Source organism: Amphiura filiformis, chromosome 5 (genome assembly GCF_039555335.1).
Source record: "Amphiura filiformis chromosome 5, Afil_fr2py, whole genome shotgun sequence".
NCBI classification, from domain to species: domain Eukaryota; kingdom Metazoa; phylum Echinodermata; class Ophiuroidea; order Amphilepidida; family Amphiuridae; genus Amphiura; species Amphiura filiformis.
Window position 1 is genome coordinate 23555050 of NC_092632.1, and position 21771 is coordinate 23576820.

A 21771-nucleotide genomic window follows, 5' to 3' on the forward strand; every position below is an offset into this window, starting at 1 on the left:
CAGGCGAGGGGAACATGCTGGGCTATGCAATTTCACACCACGCGATCTGCTTGAATTTTATTTATTTATTTATTTATTTTTCAAATTACACCAAATTCCGTTTATTCATTAATTTCTCCATCATTCCGATTTGTTTTATAATTTTCGGACACTTTCGTATCAATTTGATTGTTAATAGTGGGGACTTTCTTTTTTATGAGTTAAGTTGTGTATCAAACAAACCCATATTCATCTCTGTGAATTTCCTGTAGTATGCGGGGCTAATACGGTATACTTCTATAACTCAAATTTTATATCATTACAGCTTCATATCTGATTCAATTGGCATGCACTTATATCCGCTCCCATTTCGTATGTCTGAGTAATTTGTCTTGTTACCGCCATAAAACATATTTTTCAACATATCGAGTGGACCTATATCCCTAAACCTTATTGTATTAATCCCAACCCTATAACCATACGCCAATTCTAACTCTAAACATTAACCCTTAAGTTCTCTAAACCCTGACTTATGCAGTGCATCGTATACAAGAGTTGGCAATGGAACTATATACATGTACAATTGTACATGACACATGACGAAATCGCAACATTGACACTCCAAAAGGTTTAATTATGATGCTCTATAAGTATAAGCCTTTCGATATGTGGTTCATTCTAAATTTAGATTGATATTCTTACCAAACCCGGATCAACTTTGATCTTCAATTCTTAGGCCTAATTGTTCAGGATTATTAACTTATCCCATTCACACTGTGATCCAGAATTCTACTCATAATTGATCAATTTCTACATGCATGACTCCAGATCAGATATGATCCGGCTAACATTTTAAAATTATTGTCGCTAATTTAAAATGTTATTCAGGCAATTTTCCAAATAATGATTTGCAATCAGAAAATGCAACTCTAAGGTGTCGATATAGCCAAAATAGGGCCCCTTTTAGAATGGCGATGAAGTCAAAATGGCCCCTAAAACGGCATCGACACTATGCGCTAAAAATCCGACCATTTTGCACTTTTATATTCGAGTGACCCAATGAAAATTCCATGAACATCTATTGAAATACTCTGTTGCTTTCTCATGACGACATATTGATTCTTCGAAGCGGTGAGAAACTGCGTCAAAATGTCTGACATGGTCCCCTTTTCACGTCAATATTGTAACATTCTTCATCATGTTCTTGCAAAGGGTATAGGCAGAAGGCCAATGAATACAAGAAATGTCACTTTTCCATCACCATTTTATATATTTCAACATCAATTAAATTGTAAATGACATTCTGTATAGAATTACATTAAGAAATCAAATTACGATAAACGCGCTTGGATGAATTCTATGGATGGCGGAAACCTTCAAAATACGCCTAAGAATACGCCTAAGAATACGCCTAACCTTAGACGTCTAAGATGCAATCTTAGACGTCTAAGATGCATTCTTAGGCATCTAAGATGCAATCTTAGGCGTCTAAGAAATTCGCGGTAGACTTAAATCAACGAATCACAGGATCGGAAATCCCAAACAACCAATCATCTTAGGCGTATTCAATTATTGACCAATGAAATCTTAGACGCCTAAGATTTTACACGCCTAAGAATTCTTACACGTCTAAGATTGATATTTTAGTGATGGACGGTATCACCAATGTGATTTTCTCTGAGGACTTGCAGCAAAATTGATTAATTGGTTTGATTTTATTTTCGTTGGTTTGGTGTGCTGTTTTGGTGTGGCAAGTAGTAGTCAGGTATTAATGATGATGAGCATGATGACGGCGACGACGACGACGACGATGATGATATGATGATGATGATGATGATGATTATGATAATGATGATGATGATGAAAATTAATACACAAACAACAAAGAGGAACAAACATGCCTAGCATATATTTATATACCTCCATGATTCTATTTTTAACATAGAAAATTTGACCTCTTGTCTTCTTGCACTTTGCAGACTGAAATTATGCATATCTGATCTCTTCAATCATAAAAGACGATTTGGCCTTGGCGAAAATATGTCACACGCTGTTCGAATTATAAAGACATAGTTGGTTGACCTTATAATGTGTGTGCAGTAATAACTTGACCTCTGATATAAACGCATCATACCCTACACCGTCAGGTTAACTTTCTTGTTGAATGGAGGTATCGAGGTCTCTTAACTGTGTATTTGGGCTCAGTCATATCATACGTGTTAAGAAATGAAAAGTGAGCAGGGTGACCCCATAGACACGTGCTCTTTGTTTAAACATTACAAGTAACATGAGTGGCAAACATTAATGTTTCTTATTGCTTGCACCCCCCCCCCCAATCAATGTTGGAGCCAATACTAGTCCGTTCCTATCTCAGTATCAAAATAACATTGACTGGGTGGGTGCGTGGGGGGGGGTGAAAATTTCATACTAAATTTAATCCCTCATCACTGACATCATCATCACCACCACGACTCTAATAATCATCTGACATCATTTGTATTATCCATCATCATCATCATCATCATCATCATCATCATCATCAACAACAACAACAACAACAACAACAACAACAACAACAACAACAACAACAACAACAACAACAACAACAACAATAACACCATCATCATGATCATCATTATCATCATCATTTACATTAACTGCTGCAAGTCATCTTACATTAACTGCTGCAAGTCATCAGAAAAACAAAATATTTAAAACAAATTAAAGTTTTATCAGTTTGCAACAACAACATCAACTGCTAGATTATGTTCAAATGAAAAAAAGGCTATTATGTAAAAATACATTATTCCGCCTGAATTGTCAAAAAGTGGCTGAAAAGAACAAAACAATGGGCCATTGTGCCGAAAGGTGGGAGAACATGTACCCTATCCCCCTCCCACCCCATCACCCCTTTCTCTTTGGGATTGTTCGAAATATTCTCTAACGCACAGCGTCCGTTGTACGTTTTGATCGAATTTGCGATACCGTCCATCACTAGTCACGGTCAAATGGTCAATCTTAGACGTGTAAGAATTCTTAGGCGTGTAAAATCTTAGGCGTCTAAGATTTCATTGGTCAATAATTGAATACGCCTAAGATGATTGGTTGTTTGGGATTTCTAGTCCTGTGATTCGTTGTTTTAAGTCTACCGCGAATTTCTTAGACGCCTAAGATTGCATCTTAGACACCTAAGAATGCATCTTAGACGTCTAAGGTTAGGCGTATTCTTAGGCGTATTTTGAAGGTTTCCGCCATCCATAGAATTCGGCAATTCACGCGTAAATGTTGTGGAAAAAGGTTTGGCGCCTAAATTGGCACTTGACTTGGCTATGCTAATTTCAATGGCGCTGTTAAAGAATATGAAAAAATGCGAAAAATAATTTTCAAAATATATAGTGGTCATACTTCATGGCAATGGAATAACCTTTATAAAAAATAAATGGTTTCTTTTGCTAAAAGGTTGTCTGAGCATTATGCTGTATACAGTGAAACCCGATACATCCTTTAGAATAATTAATAGGTATTCAAGGAAAATAGCACAGGATGAAATGCAAAATAATTATTATGACACATGATGTAAATATAAAGCGATTTCTTTCACGTGTTTTGTTACATATAGCCTAAATGATAATGCATTTTTGTAGATATAGTTCTATCTTTAGTTTTATATAGGAATGTACATTATAAATGTACAAGATTTCAGGTAAAATACATGTCGAGACTGGTTACTTGTAGAAAAGTATTACCATTGTATCGACATGGCAAAATCAGAGCTACCTTATATACGAATAATTTCCGGACTTTTTGACAAGTCAGGATTGCTGGAAATCCAGACTTTCAAAGACGTTCAAAGTGTCTAAATATGAAAAAATCTAGCAAAAAATCCTTCTAAATCGAAAATCCTAAATTTGAGGGGTTCATTCCGGAAAAATTACATAATTTCTCATACATTTTATTGCATTTCCAAGCTTTTGCCAGTAACATTGGCAATTTGAATTCCAGTCGTTTTCAGGAAGCAAACTAGTAATCCAGACATTTTTTTAAAATTGAAAATGACCTCCTCTACAGGGGTGTACCCAATGTTCCAACGACGCTACAAATAGCCAGTGCGACTGTAATTTTTTTTTAACTCAGCAAACTCAAAAATGTTCTTAAACGTTAATTTAAAATGTTTTAAGGTGGTACTACATCCCTTGATAAATTTGTGACTATCTTTTGCATTTTTTCAAGACAATGAAATAATGAAGAAAAGTTCCACTATTACTCAAAGCGGAAATTAGCCCATGAGAGCTTTCGGAATGTACAATGTAGCACCATACCTTGTTCACTCGGTAGATGGACTGGTAAAAGAGACCGTCGAACCGTGACATGAATCACGTGACATGCTGTGACGCAGTAAGGAGTTATAAGCTTCGGAAAGTTTGTGGCGGCCCTGATGATCCTTGTTCAAATCACTTTTGCTGGTCCTGATCTAATGGATTCTTTCACGCCCCTCCGAAACCAATCCGACAATGAAATATTTAACGTAAGAATTTCCATAAAGATATTATTTGGTTATCATTTGGTTCAAACATATTGTACAATTATTCAAAGACATAAAACAATAAAAACAGCAAAAAATATAATAGGGGCCCTATATAAAATATTGCGATCAGTCAATATTATTTATAATGCTTAATACAGTTTGTACGCCGCTTTGTGTGCTTAAACACGTATAACTTGGCATTAATTCAAAATGAACAGAATCAGGTTCTTATATCATTGAAGAAGCAATTGTTCTTAGAACTTATTTGAAATTTTAGAAATACATCGTTTTATGCTTAAGTCGCTTTTATTTGAGAGTGTTTATCTGCCTGATGAGATTACTTTATACGCAATTAATCAAATTATAGCTTAAGGTTAAATTTCAATCTAAAAGTGTTGTTACAAATCTCGGCAAAGCTTTTAATGTTTAATACTAAAGCACACGAAACAAACCAAGAGACAGAACATTCAAATGATGAATAATGATGTTTGCCATGTTTCAAATGAGACAATTCATAAGACGTTTGATGCCATGATCGATTGCAAAAAAAAATCAGGTTAAAATTGATAGGTTTCATTTAGCTACAGGTTATCTTGCCACCCTAGGTAATATATCTAACAAAAAATTTTAACATGTCTTTTAAATCCAATCCCAATATCTGTGCAGAATTGGTTTACACACAGAGCTGAACTTAGTGATATGCGATTGATGAAACTATTTTTGACAAATGAAAGGAATTGTTACTGTGAGTACCAGAAAATACAAACCAGTTCATTGGCCAGAATCCAATCGGTTATCGCTCGCTAAATGGCAATGGAAGTTCAAGTTGGAACTATACTAATTCACCTTCGACGAAATCCGGGGACGAAATTCACATCACGCGTTTATAGCATGCAGCTGACAATTTCAATACAGCTTTTAGCCTGAATATATCTGCAATAGTATCTTATTAAATCTGGCTTCCGATGTGCACTATATTTGTAGCAAAAGTCAAGATGAAGATTACACTATGAATACAGTCAAATGTACAACGACTGAATTCCTATTGCGGCGGGCATTTGAGTAAACGTTAATTTTATGATTTGTTCGTAGATGTGCAGCCAAGGAGCTTATTGGTTACTGACCTGCACTTGTTTAAACCCTTGAATTCGCCTTGAATTGATACAAAAGCCACATCGACATTAATCACGATAAGGAAACGTTATGAAACGTTGATCGAAAGAAAAACGTGTGGAGGCATATACGTTTCGTTATGATATAAAGAATCTTGAAATGAAATTAACAATATAGATACAATCTTATTGTGGTTAATATACTGATCACTGATATTCAGTGAGGTTTTATTTCAACAATGTTCAAATTATCATTTTTATTTAACGATAGTGACTCGAAACGTCCTAGAAGCAATATTTTGTAAGGAATAAATAATCTAGATAAAATTGAGATATTGCAGAAACCTATAATACTTTTGGGAATTCCAAACGCATGCAAAAGGTGTATTAAAAACATCAAGAATTAATGATTATCAAATACCAACAGCATAATTCAATTCGTTTACCTCACCTCTGATATAGTCAAAACAATACCAGGGATGTAAAAGTAGTTTCTCTGTCTCGGCATGTTAGCTCATTGACATGCCTTCAGTCATTAAGGCAGATTCAATTTGGTAAACAATACCATATCTTAAGATGTGTTGCCTTCGGAGGATGCTTCATGCTCCTGAGGATGCTGCAACTTGTTCAACACATACTTAGAAAAGACATAGGAGGTGAACCTATGTTTCCATCCTTAGGGTGTTGGATAGATCAAATAACAATTTACGTAGAAAAGTTTGTTTAACATTAATGCCTATATATATCTATGTTAAATGAAATAGTGTACTTTTTATGCTGAAATAATATTAAAATAACTTGTAGGCTCCACCACATGTTCTTAGGGCGGTGATCATGCTTATTTGCACGAAAGTAAAGTAGCTTAATATGGAATAATTGAATATATGAAGAGACTGCCGGTAAAACGTCTTTGGCAAATTCAATAGTTTATCAGGTTCTGATTGAGTTTGGTAAATATCTTCATCAAGTCTACTTGATTTGATCATTATATTACTAGTAACATTTTACATTGAAAAACAAATTACTGAATAAAATCTCTTAATAAAAAGACAAACTTTCGAGGGCAATCATTATTAAATTATAATCTCTTAATATTTGATGTCAGATATTATATTACAATTTACAATATTACGATTTATGTTACAGAATTACAATATGTTTCAGAAAAGGATTCGTGATTAAGCTTAGGTCCAGTAGATGTGTTTATAAATTTAATAGCATAGGGATATAATATTAAAATAATTATGATGGTACTATATAACAATACTATAAGTTTATAACCACTAGGATCATATCAAGTCAGGTTAGCGTGTGTATTTATAACATTCAATTAAAACTGACCATCATGGACATGATGAGACCAGGTGTACTTGAATGTCTGTATTAATTACAGCAATCAGTAAGCAGGTGAAAGAGAAATAACCAAATAATGTTCATTTTAAAGGCAAATTTCAATCAATTTAATTTTAGTGTAAACATTTTAGTATGCTATCATTGTTCTTTTTAAAGCTTGGGCCAATATATTTCATGAAAAATTGTCCCTGTAAAATTTAAACCCTACATGTTACTTGTATATATACTCTTTTCGTTTTATAACCGTTCTTCTGGGTCAATTTCTCAATATGCTGGACCAATTTAGGCATATTACTAGGCATGCAACACATTGCAACCCGTAACAAGTTGATTAAACAAAATTAACATCTTTGCCGTAAAAAAAAAAAACACCTGTCAACATATTTGTCGTAAAACACTAATAATAGTAATAACATTAAGTCCGTACAATGTACCTAAATAGGTAAATCACATCTCGCAACATCAGTACACTGTATGCACAAACTATATATCTTTCAATCCTATAGGCATACATGAGATATTATAATGTATGCTACACACTAAAACACGAACCCTTGCTCATTAATGAGGCACGTGTAGGCACTGTTCACCTCAAGGCACGTTGTCTATACTTTATTGGTACTCCCACGATTTTGAGCCAAAAATAAAGCAATGTCTTGACTATTCAAACACAGCAAAAGTCTGGAAATAAACTTGAAAGAGATCATGTTTCTATATGAACAAATGGTAATGTACATACAGTGCAGTTTACAATTTCTCGCTGTACAATTGAACACGCGTGTACACACGTTGAATCTCATTGAATTTTGTGGATACACTGTTTCATGTATCATCCTTATTTACAGGACAAAAGTAGATTGTCTCGCAGACAGTTTACGGCCGCATAAATCTGCACACCCCACTCGCATATACCACATTATTAAAGCACGCACAGGTGTAGGCCTACATGGTGTACAGACAAATCACACAGGACTACACATGCATATATAGTAGCTCAACACTCCAGGGTGAATGTACTATTGTAAATATAAAATACGGACTACAATTGCACACACAATGTAGACTTTCCAAGGACTGGGCTCCCTTACAAAATTATTGTGACAAGAATCTTGAGGAACGCATTGGGATAAGGCACGTTGTTAGCCTTAGCTATCACACTCACACCATACCACAACCCATCCCACCCCACCCCGACCCCCACACGTTTACACCCCACGTACACACCCCTATATGTACACCACATCTACGCTACTCCACGTACATGAGCAAACAAAGCATTCTAAATCCTAAATATAACCTATCAATCAATGGGATTTCATAGTATAAGGAGCTATAAGGATAACAAAGGCTACACAATTATAACACTAATGTCGACTTTCCAAGTACCGGATTTCCGTGCATATACCGTGACCCACATTTGCGTAGTCAATGAGGAGCTCGAGACGCATTAAAACTTGTTGGCACTCAGTTCTATCAGAGAAGATGAGAAAAGAGGAGATCGCTCGAACGTATAATCCGATTACCCACAGTTAACCTCCATTCACTTTTCTTTGTTTGGTGTACTTAAAACACCACTTGAAACTTCCTTTGTGGTAATCTGTTCATCCGCCACACGCGCGACTGACTTGGTAGTTCTCTTTAGTGGAGAAAATATTCCACACACGGAAGTACATCGTTAAATTCCCAATTTCGCGGTCAAATTATGCTTTTTTTCTTTAAAAAATAATAATACTAACCAGGGTGACCATAATTTTAAACGAGTGAAAAGGCATTATATATATCGCAACTCCCATTAAAAAAATCAAAAGTTTTGTTAAGTTATGGAAAGTCAAGCACAATTAATTTTCCAGTAAAATTAATATAAGGTCAAAGGAAAAGAAATTTAAATGATAACCATTTGAATATTTGCGGCAGTTTACGGAAATTTAAAACTAGTGTAATCAGTAATTCAAACTCCTGTCAGCTTCTCCATATACTCCAGTTTTGTGTCCAAACGTGTCCAAAAGTGCTATTTGGATCCAAAATGCGGGTCTTTTTCACAAGGATATCGGGTCAAACTTAGCAGCCTGTCATGCCAAACAATACAGAAATTATATTTCGCGGTCAACTGACGTAACAAATTGATATCCGGGCATGCGCCGTTTAGTGCTAGACAGTCGTGACTAGCAAAGCCACTTATCGTATTAGTTGATCAATCGGATTAGATCATTGTTTCCATCAATAGGCGGATGCACACATTATTTATTTGATGTGGGCAGCGAGCGACCTCCTCTTTTATCATCTTCTCTGGTTCTATTCGTCGACAATCAAGCATTCAACAAATACAAACACACATACAAGCGAACATCATCATTTAATCTCAATACGTAAATATTATTGTAAAACTCTTTTGGTTATATATGATTAAAAACTCTCATTAAGATTTTTAAATCTAACTATTGACACCAATTCAGAATGTACAAGATGTATCAAAATAATTAGTGCCCAACATTTTCTAAAACCGCCTTCTTCCAAATGCAACATTGGATCTTCCTGAAATATAAAATGACCATAGCTGTTGACCTTGACATCTGTACAAATTAGAATGATCTTGTATATGGATGTGGCAGCCTTGACCATAATCACTGAAAACTGATGGGTACCAAACATTTTGATACAGCTAGATATTACATGTACGCTAGCCCTAGTAAAGGCGTGCCTTATATTCATTACACGAACTGCAAACTACATGTGTCTCATTTTAATGCCTCTTGACTCCGTTGACAGGTTGACACTGAATAAAGCAGCGCAAGTATCAGAACACGTGAGGTTCAGTTGAGGTGATATAATACGGACATACGGCTGTATGAAATGTATCAACTCAACTTACAAATGTTTGGAAATACGATGACTTTTTCTTAAACAAAAGCCGACCTGAATGCAAATTTGTATTCGTTATACGTGTGTGTTTTTATTTGCTTGTGGGGGTGTATGGGGTGCGTTGGGTTTATGGAGTTGGGTGTGGATGGGAGATTATGTGTGGTGTGTGAGGGTGGGGAGGGTGTGTGTGAATGAGAATGATGCCAACAAGACACTGCAAACACATATGTTTAGACAAGGACAGATTGGTGTTTAGAAAGTTAAATGTCTTTAACACTTTAATGTTTAGATCCTAAACACATTCCATATGATTATGTGTTTAGATGTTTAAGATATCTAAACATATAAGTGTTTTTAAACATTTTAACATTTTAAAAATGCTATAGTCATTTATCTTTCCAAACACCAATCTGTCCTCGATTTCTAAACACTGTTTTTGCAGCTAGCTAGTGTAATGCTGCTCGAGCTACTCAATGATTCTATGATTTTGGGTCACGATATATTTTTGCAAGGAACTCCAGTATTGGGAAAATCGACGTTAGTGTTAAGGTTGTATGTCCTTTGTTTTCCATATTACATAAAATCAGCTATAAATTATTGATAATCACAGTCGTATACGTAATTTATCATTAGTTCTTTTGGAGAATGGTGTACATGGATCTGTGGGTGAATGAGTAGGTGTGATTGCCAACAACGTTTTAATGTTGTTCGAGCTATACCGGTATATGATATTCCGTTATTTGGGGGTCACGATATTTTTGCATAAACTCCGGTATTGGAAGGTCGACGTTAATTATGATTGTAGAGCGTTGTCATTATTCTTATAATCGACACAATTATTGCATACAGCATTCATTGGGGGTGTATGTAGAGGGGGTGTATGTGTTGATGTGTCATGTGTGAACAGGTGTTAAATTATTGGTCTTCAAAAGTACTAATACACATTTGAAACTTTAGTATGTGGGATTTTGAAATAAGTTTGTACCATGCACTGAGTGCCAAAAAGTTCGAGATTACTGATTCTGCAATTTTGGGTCACGATATTTTTGCAAGGAACTCCGGTAATTGGAAAACCGACATTAGTGTTGTGATTGTATAGCCTAATACTAGCGGTTGTTATCCTTATGAAATCACCTTGCATTAAACTATGGTTGATAGAATTCAGAATTGTTTGTTTGTGTATGTGTGATGGGGTTGTGGCATTGAGTATCAAAAATGCTGCTTGAGCTACTTAATGATATTCCACAATTTGTGGTCACGATATTTTGCAGGGAAGTCCTGTACTGGGAAAATCGACGTTAGTGTTATAATTGTAGTCTTTGTTTATCTATGAAATCTCTTTGCATTATAGATATTATAGACTGTGATTGATAGTATTGTATACAGAATTTATGTTGTTTGTTTGTTTATTCAAATCATGATCTTGCTTTTTTTTCACTCAATTGGCGATTCATTGCATTCAACATGTTCAAACACTCAATAAAAGTAACTGTTATTTTGTATACAACATACTAATACAATCACGACCATGCTTTACCTCTTTAATGTCTTTTGTATTCTGCTTTAGGTAATGGCAGCAATGTAAACTCAAGTGGCATTAGAGACCTACCATTATGCACACCCCTCACTATCGAGAATTTCCCCCACGGTGCATTCAGTGAAAATCAACGTCGAGATGGTGCTGTGATAATTGGCCTTCTGGTTGCACTCTACATGTTTGGAGCGTTAGCCGTAGTCTGTGATACTTATTTTATGCCTTCAATTGAAATTTTATGTGATGGTAAGTACATACTGTTGTTGTTGTTGTTGTTGTTGTTGTTGTTGTTATTATTATTATTGTTGTTAATGTTTTTCAATTATGTTTTTGAGCTGACATCAATTTGGTTCTTGGCAAAATATATATGAACGGGTCAAGTTACAATCTTAAAGACAACATCATCGCTTCGGGTAAAGTTGAACAACCTTGCCATGAACTTATATGAGGTACATTATAGGGCTTGTTTTTGAACTAGATAAGGTTTAGGTATTTCAATCTAAGGAATTATAGGAATTGTCGAGATCTCCACAATTCTGTGTATGAAGATGAAAAAATATCATGATTGGCAAATTGGCTCGAAAATAAGCTGATGATAAACATAAATTCAACTTTGAATTTTCGACGATGACACACATCTTCATCTAAGCATAGACCCTTTCTAGGGTCTATATATGATCTAAGTCCTAAGATGTTGTGATGGGCTCGCCTTTTTTTTAACTCGCCTAATAACTGCGCCCCCAAAAAGTACTGTGTTGCTTTCTTGTTGCATGGTGTTGCAAGATCCGTAGTTGAGATGACATCACAAAGAAGTCCAACAACAGAAAGCATTTTATACCTATCCTATATTAAGAGATAGGTATAGACTATTAAAAGATAGTAATCAAGCGCCAAATTCAACGTGGCGCATACTTTGTATACGTCGCAATTTTAATCTTCGACAACAACAACAAATCTAACCTAAATTGCAAATAAGAGGGGCCAATGACAGGTGTAAAAGTGTGATTGCAACCCGGGGATTGCAACTGTGTGTTTGACAGAAATGGTATAGGACGGGTAATGTTTTTGTTCGTTTTCCACTTTTGAAACTTCTTACTTTTCACTTTTGTCCTTCCTTTCCACATTAATTTTCTTTACTTGCTTTGTTTTATTATTCAAAGAGGTTAAACGTAACAAAATGTGCATCATATTTATTTTCTTTAATCAGCTCTTCACCTATCTGAAGATGTAGCTGGTGCCACCTTCATGGCGATAGGAGGATCAGCTCCAGAATTATTCATATCTGTTATTGGTAAGAGCGATCTGCTATTTACATCCTGCAAGTGTGTCGTGTTACAAAATTCTATACGATGCCGTCTTACCATCCTCCGGAATGTTATACTTTTGTACAAACCTTTTAAGGTGTCAAATGTGAACCTGTAGTGTGTTCCTACAAAAGTCTATACAATGTAATTACGCAATATCTCTGTAGGCCTATATACACAATCTAGGTTAACAGACTCGACACTTTACACTTGCCCCTTCCACACCCATACCCCGAGCAACCCCATCCGACACACATCCCATCAAAACACATATACTAAACACACCAATTAACAAACGACCCTATACAAACACCTGCCCCCACATGCATGGACGCACACATTTGGACTAATAAGCCTAATGTAAATTGAAGAAACAAGCTATTACATTATTGTCAAATCTGTAATCTTTTAAAGCAATTTTCATTAATGATATTTAACAAGACGTATTATATTGCGTCTTTAATGTTATTTTGATAAAGAAGATACACGAGGTGTGCAGTAAGATGAATCATGAAGTATAATATCCCAGCGATATGTTACACCTGAGATGAGTGTTAGGTAGATTTAGTCGCGTCAAGTCACATACGATTATACACAGCCTAATTGTCTGGTTTCAAATATTTTGTGTCTCGGTATTTGAAGCTACCATTTTTATTTATTATAGGATCTATGGTTCAACTCTAAATATATATGTTATAGGGAAAATGTAACATTCATTTGTATGCAGCAGATTGTTTTTATCAGAACATTAGAAAACTTCCCACACATTATAATTTATATTAGGTGCCTGATCCATCTAAGGCATGATTTAAATATTATGCCACCAACCGTTTCGCGGCTGAGGAGACAAGGAGAGAAATAAAGTGGGGTAGAGACGAGCGAGGAGAGAGATTACACCTTAATATTATAACTATAATATTATACACTCAGAAATAAAGGTTCTAAAAGTCCTTATAGAACCCTCAAGAAAAAAGTTCTTCAAACTGAAAGAAAACTTTTGTTCTTAAAAGTGTTATTTAACCTTTGTAGAACCATTTTCGCGGCCGTACAGAGCCCTTTTTGGTTCGTTACAGCATAGATCGCAGTTTATGTCGATCTATGGTTACAGAAAAGTAGAGAGTTCCCTATATAAAACAGATTTATAATATGTTTTTAAGTGTATATTAAGCGGATTTGATTTTTTAAGGCACAAAATACTCAGTCATCCCAAAGTATTGGTCATCCCGTTGTTGAAATCACAAATTTGTTGAATTTTGATTTATTTAATTGAGTTAATCACAATATGTATGTCATTTGATTTCAGGTGTGTTTATAGCAAAAGGAGATATTGGTATTGGTACCATTGCAGGTTCGGCCGTCTTCAATATTCTCTTTGTTATTGGTCTATGTGGAATTGTTGCTGGAAGAGTAAGTTAGACAATCGCTGCATTGAAACATCCAAAATAAGGCACCACGATTAGTTGTGTCCTATGGTGCTATCGGTGTCCCGATAGACGTCTCTTTCTATCGCACCCTGAACATTTGCATTTTGCTATGGTCATTGTAATGCTCGGTACAATTTATTACATTTCAAGGGTACAACACAGGAAGAACCGTCGGTATATCATAAGATTAAAACTAAACGTACTGCCTAATAGGTATATCTAATCTATATACGCGCACGGCGTCAGTCGCGTCGCTTCATAATGTGACAGACTTCTGCATGTACGAAGCGAATGCGTACCGTAAAGCTTATTATTCGTTTTACCATTGGATTGCTATGTATTGGAATCAAAGCAGTATCGGCATCTTTCGGAAAAAATAAATTTAACAGAAAGTTGAACATTAGTGTCTTACCAAGAAATAGTGCCTGAAGTAAGTAATGGCACTATTTGTTGCAAAGACACTTATGTCTTTAAAAATCATTCGCTGTAATAAGTAGCATTGTGTGTATGGTATATACGCGAAGAGCTTATTTCCAAACCGTGTTAAGTCACAACCACAGGTTTCTCATTTACAATCACAATTTATACTTTGACAAGTTTGACATTAGCAATAATGAGTTTTACCATCAACAAGCCATTATTTACCACAACAATGCTGGTTAACAATATGCAGACTATTGTTCTCATTCATGAGAATCAAAGGCCTTACACAGTATTGTTACTGTGCGTCCATCCACTGCTTGCTTTGTAATGGTGCATCCAACTGAAATTATAATACCTATAGCGCCACAACACATAGCAATATCGCACAGGTAAATCAGCAACATGGGTTTGTGAACTTAACACGGTTTGGAAATAAGCTCTTCACATGTATGTTCAATTCAATATGCAATAATATAGGCATGCAGTTAATAAACAGCCAATTACCACTGCATTACGTTACAAGCGACTTAACGAATATGTCCTATTTCACCATGCATCTTTGCATGCAGCCATGTCCATCGTAAGAACATGTTTAGCATGTATGCTCATAGAGTGCATGTAGCACAACCCAGCTGTCACCATAAGACAACAGATTCCTCAGACGAAGATCACTTCATGTAAATAACGTAATGGGTTTTATTTTTGTCGTCAATTTCAGGTTATAAATCTAAGCTGTTATCCGTTTAGTCGAGATGCTGCTTGCTACATTATTTGCATCATTGCCTTAGTATTTGTAGTCATCGATGGCTTAGTTGACTGGTAAGTTAAATATGAAACAACTTAATTAATTGATGAATGCAATACGACCTTCTCGGGAACATTTGTACATTTACCCCTAAAACGATTATAGAGTAGCTGCACTGCTAGTAGCATGCTACTAGTGTATTATAAATGCCAAAACAAATTCGTGTTCTTTCACCAATTTAAAATAGCAAAATGGTGAAAATCGTAATACTCATTATGCAGGTACATACACGATTTATATTAGACTTGGTCTGTCGGTATATAGGCCTACCCGGCATTGACCTGCTGATCGGTAGTCATATATTCTGACTGACAGTGACATAAAACATTAATATCATTTTTTAACAATAAAGTCAGTATTATTGTCCAACATATGGCATATCATGTGCATTATTCGTGGTTTGGTATATTATGCGTACACTATTGCCCTTTTCGAAATACTAGTATACATAATGTTGCAAATGCTGATAACATATCTATTAAAGCTACTACTGGTTTTTTTTATTGTTTTTTGTTTGTTTTCTGTAATAGTTCATTTTTTATCATATTTCTGACTCAGACATTTGATTTCATTGTGTGTTTGTTTAATGCGGGTCAGAGAGGAGCATAACCCAGCGGTGTTAATTTGCACTCAAAATGTCGAGACAAATAGAGCTGGCACACAAGAGGAATGGTATGGGTTCATTATAGTTCAGGAGATCCCAGGGATTTGTATATGAAACGCCCACAACTTTCGTTTTTATATATTATTGACCTTTACTCAAGAACCAAATATGAATGCGATTATTGGCTTCATTGGCTAATTTCCTATCAGATCAATGTATTGATATTAAGGAGTACACTGCAGGTTTTTAGTTAAAAGCATGGCTAAAGCTTCGGATCGTACCATCCCACACGCCTTAAAGGCATCAAAAAGCTCCGGATACCAAGCTATTTTTAACGTACTAACGCGTCTCCTCACATTTCCGCCGTGTGCATTTGTGATTTTAACTGTTGTATGCATACGGTATGCCCTTATATTGACCATAATTGGTATTTTGTCTTTCGTTCTCTTAAATTCTACACTATAACAGGAAAGATTCCATCATTCTGCTAATCTTATACATCGCCTATCTTATCATGATGTATTTTAACCCTGCCATTGAATCATTTATTACGTCACGTGTAACCACCTGCGGCCTGCAACCAAGAGATCTCGCCAGATATAGATCGGATAAACCAGAAAGCTTGGGTCATACATCGGAACTTGAGTCACTCATGAGAGGTGAAGAGGATGCTGATGATGAGATCAATGCCAATGGAGATGTTACAAGTAATGGCAGCTGTAAACCAATATTCAGTAAAGGTGAATAATAGGCAATTAAATTATGTCCGCATATAACAGAAGATACCATTATCTAACCTTTAAGAGGACGTTGTTACTACGTCTTGAATACTTAAGAGATTATGATTTAAAATGGTCAATATACGTCTTACGTCACTAAATTACTTTGAAACTTCGGGTCATGGTTTTCAAAAGAATATTTATAGACACAAACTGTGATCTCGGAACTAAACTCCTGAAAAAAGTTTGGAAAGCATTTTCAAGCATTTAGATATCACAGATTATTTGTGGCATGTTCATATCGTGTTGCATATCAATGGACAGCTAATTTGTTCCCCTTTACAACCACACCACATTTCAAACAATCACCCTTTTCACGGCTGAGTAAACCTCTTGTGGATGTAGTGGGTCTCAAACAGAATGTATACCAAATTGACTTTTATTTTGTGCTAGTCAACTAGCGGGTGGAAAACCTTACGCAGCAGCCACAACAGTCTGGCACACCTCCTCCTCATGCTTCTAACCAGACTGGGCTCACGTTGCTGTGGGATGGCATTCCTTTCTTCATGTTCTTCAAAAAACTATACGCAGCCACAAAAGACTGCATGCACCTCCTCCTCATGCTGCTCACCAGCCTAGTCACACCAGAGAAGATGTGCTGCGACGAATCATGGTTGAAGAATGGAATCCCACAGCAACGTGTGACCAGAGTGGTTACATTCCTCTCAAACAGGTCCATGTTCAATCGGGTTGAGGCTGATGGCATGCCATTCCATTCTCTCTACTCCCATATTCTGATCTGATGGTATAGTCGTTGATTACCCTTACTTTGTGGAGGTGAGCGTTGTCATCTTGGGGAATTGCATTAGGTCCCAGATTACGAAGATATGGGATTGCAGCTTGCTGCACAGAATAACGGTCAATTTGGCATATCCTGTTTGAGACCCATTACATTCACAAGACGTGTACTCAACCGTGAAAAGGGTGATTGTTTCAGATGTGATGTCATTGCAAAGGGGAGTAAATTAGCTGTCCATTGATATGCAACACGATATGAACATGTTGCAAATAATCTGAGATATAGATGCTTAAAAAACTTTCCAAACTGTTTTAAGGACTTTATGTCGTGAGACTCATAGCTAGACATATACACACAAAAGTATGTTTTCTAGTGGCTGCAGACATTAACGCATATGTGTCTAAATATTTACGTCATATACCTGAAGGAACAAGAAAATGACGACGAATGAGAAGAAGAGGAAGCAGAAGAAAAAGGAGAAGGAACGAATAAGAAGGAAAAGGGAGGATCGAGGAAGAAGATGAAGAAGAAGGGAAGAAGAGGGAGAATAGAGGAAGATGATGAGAAAGGAGAAGGAGGAAGAGGATGAGGAGAAGTGGAATAAGAGAACGAGGAAGAAGAAAAACAGAAGAAAAAGAAGACGAAATGCCCTCATTATCTTTAAATATAATTTTATTCAAATGCAGGAATCCACGGTGTTAACAGAAAACTATTAAGTGTGTGTTTATGAGCTTATGTTCTTATTTAGTTTTATAATCCTTTGTATGTTCCACAGATATACAAGACAAAGCAGAAACATCCAGTAGTATTGATGATGACATCAAATCACCGTTAGAAGTGCCTGAAGGCATTATGACAAGATGCCTTTGGTTTTGGGGCCTACCTATCGCCGTTGCCTTTTACGTTACTATTCCAGATTGTAGAAAAGAAAAGTGGCACAAATACTACCCATTGACTTTCATTCTAGCTCTTTTGTGGATTGCATTTTTAACGTACATTCTGGTGTGGATGGTCACCGTCATAGGTAGGTATCATGCATGGATATTTTGTGTCCATCTAAATGACATTGCGGTCATTCCAACCAATAGGGGCGTTCATTTGTCCAATAGTTGGCTGCTGATACTGGCACATTGCTGTATTGTTAATGAGCCTTTATCGGTGGAATGTTAGGTTTGAAGCAATGTCGGCTCTGACGGCGGCTATAATCGGCAGCCTATATGGTATTATATTAAGATTAAGATATTAAGATGGTATAAAAAATGAATATCCAAATACATGATCAAAACAAACGTCGAAATTAAGCAAGATAGATTTGTAGACACTTCCTGTGATCATGGTGATCGCAGCTTTTATTGACACTGTCTTATACCATATACTGAGGTCAAACATTGATGCTAGTCTACATTGTAATCAATTTCTCTATCAAGTAACTCATTATGTTCACAAATTATAATAGTATCGCCTCTTTTTATAATCGTATTCATGAAAACCCAGAAACAGTACATAATCTGTTGAAATTGATATTGTACAAACCAAACCCAGACACAGTACATAATCTGTTGATATTGATATTGTACAAACCAAACCCAGACACAGTACATAATCTGTTGATATTGATATTGTACAAACCAAACCCAGAAACAGTACACAATCTGTTCATATTGATATTGTACAAACCAAACCCAGACACAGTACATAATCTGTTGATATTGATACTGTACAAACCAAACCCAGACACAGAACATAATCTGTTGATATTGATATTGTACAAACCAAACCCAGAAACAGTACACAATCTGTTCATATTGATATTGTACAAACCAAACCCAGACACAGTACATAATCTGTTGATATTGATATTGCACAAACCAAACCCAGAAAACAGTACATAATCTGTTGATATTGATATTGTACAAACCAAACCCAGACACATTACTGAACATGTTCATCAGGACTGTTATGAAACATAAAATCGGATTATTTCTTACTTCTAGTCCAATAAACAGTACTCACTGTGGACGTTTCGATGTCTACCAGACATCTTTTTCTACACTATTGATGGTTGCTTAGCAACGTGGTTGCCATCCCAAGACTTTATTGTACTCCTAAAATCCATAAAGCCAATGCACCGCTAAGACCTATTGTGGATTATACCGCTACTATTGGGTACGAAACATCAAGATGGTTAGCGGATATTTTGTCTCCTATGGTTGGTAACTCGGCTCACCATGTCGTGAATTCCAAGCAACTAGCGGAAGAATTAGAGAATATTGTGATCGACGAAGACGACATCCTAAATTCACATGATGTCGTGTCGTTGTTTACTTGCACGCCAATTCATAAGGTTCTGGGAATTGTGAAAGAGAGACTGGAGAATGGTTTTATGAAGGTGTACAACAAGATGTATGGTTATAAATTGGCTGTAGATGATGTGGTTGAGTTATTGGATTTTATCCTTTCTACAACATATTTTGCATTCAGAGGGAAAATCTACAGACAGTTGTTTGGAGCTGCAATGGGTAGTCCCGTTTCTCCACTAGCCGCGAATATATTCATGGAACATCTGGAAGAGGCAGCCATTGCTACAGCGCCCATGAATTGTAAACCCAAACTCTGGAAACGATATGTTGATGACATATTGGAAGTAGTCAACAAAGATGCCGTTTTACCGCTCACAAACCACCTCAACGAAATCGACGATACCAACTCAATCAAGTTCACCTTCGAAGAAGAAAAAGATTGGAAAATCCCTTTTCTTGATACGTTGATTGTTAAGCGCGAGGACGGCACTGTCAAGTTATTAGTGTATCGCAAGGCCACTCACACTGACCAGTATCTGAATTTCGCTTCGCACCATCCTCTGCATCAAAAACTGGGAGTGATAAGAACACTTATGGACAGAAAAGACAAGATCATTACAGAAGACAAAGATAAAGAAGAAGAAGAAGAAAACATCAAAAAAGCGCTTCACACATGTGGATATCCGCCATGGACTATTGACAGAGTCAAAACGCAAATGGGAACCCCCAAAGAGAAGAAAAACAACAAGAAAGATGATAACAGCAAGTCGAGGGGTCTTGTCGTAATTCCCTATGTAGAGGGTGTCTCCGAACGCATCGCTAGAACTTTCAAAAGTTACAACATCGCCACTTCTATGAAACCCCATTGTTCCCTAAGGAATATGTTAGTTCACCCGAAGGATAAGCGTGACCCTGAGAACACCACGGATGTCATCTACGCGATTCCTTGTAAGAACTGTGACTCAACATATGTAGGTGAAACTGGAAGAAAGTTCGGTAAGCGAATGGAGGAACACCGGGCAGAAGCGGAAAAGGCAGGGGCTAATGTGCGGACTCGCGCGGTTAGAAAGGCATCCCAAACCATTGTCAATAAATCGGCCATCACAGACCATGTGCAGGAGAACGACCATATTATAGACTGGGAAGAGGCTAAGGTAGTAGGTAAAGAGGCAGATAGATACAAGCGGTGGATTAAGGAGGCGATACAAATCAGAAAACAGGAGACCATCATGAACAGGGACGAGGGGCAATACATTCTCAGTCACGTGTTTGACGACCTTCTTGGAAAGAGAACTGGCAACCACGTTGCTAAGCAACCATCAGCATCAGTGGTACACAGAAGTTCGTCACACCATCAATAGTGTAGAAAAAGATGTCTGGTAGACATCGAAACGTCCACAGTGAGTACTGTTTATTGGACTAGAAGTAAGAAATAATCCGATTTTAAACCCAGACACAGTACACAATCTGTTCATATTGATATTGTACAAACCAAACCCAGACACAGTACATAATCTGTTGAAATTGATATTGTACAAACCAAACCCAGACACAGTACATAATCTGTTCATATTGATATTGTACAAACCAAACCCAGACACAGTACATAATCTGTTCATATTGATATTGTACAAACCAAACCCAGACACAGTACATAATCTGTTGATATTGATATTGTACAAACCAAACCCAGACACAGTACATAATCTGTTGATATTGATATTGTACAAACCAAACCCAGACACAGTACACAATCTGTTCATATTGATATTGTACAAACCAAACCCAGACACAGTACATAATCTGTTGATATTGATATTGTACAAACCAAACCCAGACACAGTACATAATCTGTTGATATTGATATTGTACAAACCAAACCCAGACACAGTACACAATCTGTTCATATTGATATTGTACAAACCAAACCCAGACACAGTACATAATCTGTTGATATTGATATTGTACAAACCAAACCCAGAAAACAGTACATAATCTGTTCATATTGATATTGTACAAACCAAACCCAGA

At 36.4% G+C, this 21771-nt stretch overlaps 1 protein-coding gene across 1 annotated transcript in view; it reads left to right on the forward strand.

Annotated features, from left to right (window-relative positions):
* LOC140152821 (sodium/potassium/calcium exchanger 5-like) overlaps positions 1 to 21771 on the forward strand; it is a 45027-nt gene that overhangs the window by 17433 nt on the left and 5823 nt on the right. Inside the window, exons 2-7 of the mRNA XM_072175330.1 lie at positions 11396 to 11608; positions 12570 to 12653; positions 13970 to 14073; positions 15232 to 15332; positions 16391 to 16662; positions 18216 to 18464. Of these exons, the coding sequence (XP_072031431.1) occupies positions 11396 to 11608; positions 12570 to 12653; positions 13970 to 14073; positions 15232 to 15332; positions 16391 to 16662; positions 18216 to 18464 (1023 nt within the window). The remainder of the gene's footprint in view (positions 1 to 11395; positions 11609 to 12569; positions 12654 to 13969; positions 14074 to 15231; positions 15333 to 16390; positions 16663 to 18215; positions 18465 to 21771) is intronic.